The sequence below is a fragment of the Saprolegnia diclina genome (genome assembly GCF_000281045.1).
Source record: "Saprolegnia diclina VS20 unplaced genomic scaffold supercont1.47, whole genome shotgun sequence".
Classification (NCBI taxonomy): domain Eukaryota; phylum Oomycota; class Saprolegniomycetes; order Saprolegniales; family Saprolegniaceae; genus Saprolegnia; species Saprolegnia diclina.
In genome coordinates this window covers 252,133-254,795 of record NW_008246114.1, presented here as the reverse complement: position 1 = coordinate 254,795, position 2,663 = coordinate 252,133, and the positions used below count along the sequence as shown (strand labels likewise).

The 2,663-nt window shown below is 52.2% G+C and overlaps 1 protein-coding gene across 1 annotated transcript; it reads right to left on the bottom strand.

Moving 5' to 3' along the window:
- Positions 1-96: 96 nt before the first annotated feature.
- SDRG_12184 (hypothetical protein) lies at positions 97-1,217 on the bottom strand (the record flags this gene model as incomplete). The annotated part of the gene is made up of 5 exons (XM_008618247.1): positions 97-158; positions 206-443; positions 504-558; positions 639-979; positions 1,023-1,217. 5 exons carry the CDS (start codon positions 1,215-1,217, stop codon positions 97-99), a joined length of 891 nt encoding a protein of 296 aa, XP_008616469.1.
- Positions 1,218-2,663: the final 1,446 nt, after the last annotated feature.

The following is a 2,663-nucleotide window of genomic DNA, read 5'->3' as shown; positions in this document are numbered from 1 at the left end:
CCCTTGAGAATGCGCGCGCCAATGAGCTCGGCGCCGAGCTTGAAGTCGTTCGCGCCGCCTTCACCCCACGTTGCCGTCGAGGGTTCGTTCTTGACGTCAATGCCAAGGACGTTCCAGTACTTGTCGGAGCAGAGCGCGGCCGTGAGCATGTCGATCGCCTTTAAGAAATCGTCGACCGACGTCTGCGGACTGTACCAGAGCGGACTCTCTTCGTTTCGGATGTCGAGCGTGTGCATGGAGAGCATGATCGAGATCTGACGGTAGCCCAGTGACGTTGTGACCGACTGGAGAAGACTCAAGTACGAGCTCAGATCCAACGCGCGGTTTGTCGCGCGGTTGATGACCGAGGACGTGTGCGGCTTGTTGTTCAAAATGTTCTTGACGCAGAGCGGAATACGCACCGAGTTGAACTTGTTCTTGGCGAGAAACTGCGCGATCGCATACTAGAATCATAGTGGGTTTAGGGTCTCCAAAACGTTAGGAAAATAGGCGAGCCAACGTACCACAGTGGTGCCGGCCTTGTCGTTGTCAAAAAGGCCAAACGGCGCTTCGAGGCCACTAGTACATACATACACATTGTCACATGACATATTTTCCACAATCATAAAATAAAAAAATAAAATGAAATGGCCACGTACGTTTCCATGCCAAACCAGTTGACGCCCTTGATCTGCAGCGGAACCTCGGTGCCGTTCTTGGCGGTAGCGACAATACGTCCATTCTTGCTGACGTAGTTGGGCAGTTGGCACCCACTCGGCGGGTACACGCGCGGGTTATTGATTTGCCCGTCGTCCTCGACGAGGTAGCGCTCTTCGTCATGCGACGTCACACCGTCGGTGATGGCTTGGGCGTCCGCGATCCGCTTCTGCATCTCGTGCATTCGGTCCTTGGCCTCGTGGCCCATCGAAGCGCTCATCAAGACGATCGTGGCAATTGCGCCGCCGATGATACCAAGCAGCAGCAGAATGCCTGGCCACGTCTACGAGAGTCCTTAATATTCATATAGCAACGGGAGGACGTACGCGAAGGCGGCCCTTGAAGCGGCGAGAACCCTTGGTGTCGTCTTCGGGGATGGCCTGGATGTCGCGCGCAATGAGCGATGGCCGCAGCGGTGGCGCGTCAGAAGTGAACGACCCGCGCTCGCTGAAGGAGAAACTTCCGCGACCGCCCTCTTGCGGCGTCGAAATCATGGCGTAGTCGCGGTGCACTTGCAACATACACGGTTTATGATATTTGAAAATGACACTTTGGGTTCTACGACTGCTCTGGGACAAATGGTCGTTGAACGAGCACGATTCGGTCAGTAGCTTGGATGGCCACGTCGCATGTACACGTAACAACGACCTGTCGGGGGTCGTGTCGCCGCCCGTCTCGATCAGTTGCAGGATTGTGTGGGTACGTGCGATGCCTGGGCCCTCACAGACGAACGTTAGTACAATGTAGAAGAATCAGTCGATGTTGCTACGCATTAAATCCTGTGTAGCGTCGTACCAAGTAGATAGTTGGCATTGTATGTACTCGTCAACTATGGTGTAAAACCACGAAACACATCTTGTGTGAAAAGAGTGATTCCGGATCCAATTATGGTATCTGTTTGGTTTTAAGAATGTTTTGACGCAGCGGTATCTATATTTCGCCTCTATGTATCAATCTTTCAAAAGCCCTCTCTCGCGTGCCATCGACACCGCTGCAGCACACGTGATTGCCTAGTTTCGCGATATGACGGCCGTGTTGGCAATCTTTCTGACAACGTGGAGACCCTTGTACATCGACGCACGCAGTAGCAGTAGAGGTTACTTAGCATTATGATGATATGTCGAGTTTGAGCAAAAATGGTGTTTTGGATCATAATCTTTCGCTGCTCCCCTACAATGATACCTCTTGAGCGTCGCGCGCTAAGCAACGCTTGCGTGTGGTACTCGGGCTATAGGTGCTGGCGGAAAAACGTAGCGTCGAGTTGGCGACTTGCGCATCGATGCAGTTGTGGTGGAAATGGCCACATGATGGCTTGCGGTCGGTGGTCGTGATGGCCGTTGGCGTATGTCGGTGCTTGAGTGGCTTGACCATGAGCGCGAGCGCCATGTATGGCTTCTTGCTGTCACTGACGAAGCTTGCTCACGGATGCCATCTGCCATCCGTAGTGGTCTTGCTGCCCATTAGGATCGAAGTCATCTGGACCGCGATGTTGATAACCTTGCCAAGGACTTTTGATGAGACCTGATCGCTGCGGCAACACATGGCTCGATCGTGCATATTTTTGCTGGACGACGTTTATCATACTTGTTTAGCTGGATCCTCAGGCGATCTCAACTACATAAGAAAATTGAAAGTAAGAATTCTAGAATCGACCGAGCGCTGCGAGCGGCGCCATTCTCATGTCCTTGGAGGCAGGGTTAGGTGTCTCGGATAGGGTTCGGGCTATCCGTTTCCTAAAGCAAAACGAGCAGTAACCTCGTGGATACCTTTAGAAGTCCTCTCCACGACCTTGGGAGCATACGAGACGTGTACAACTCCAATGCTGTCGATATCGCAGTCCCCATCGCCCTAAAGGGACGCCATTCAATACTCTTCTATCCCGTTGTAGATCGAATTCTCCAACGATCCAAATTACGTTTGGATATTCGATCCATTTGGATAGCACTTTCAAAAATATAAAACAAAAG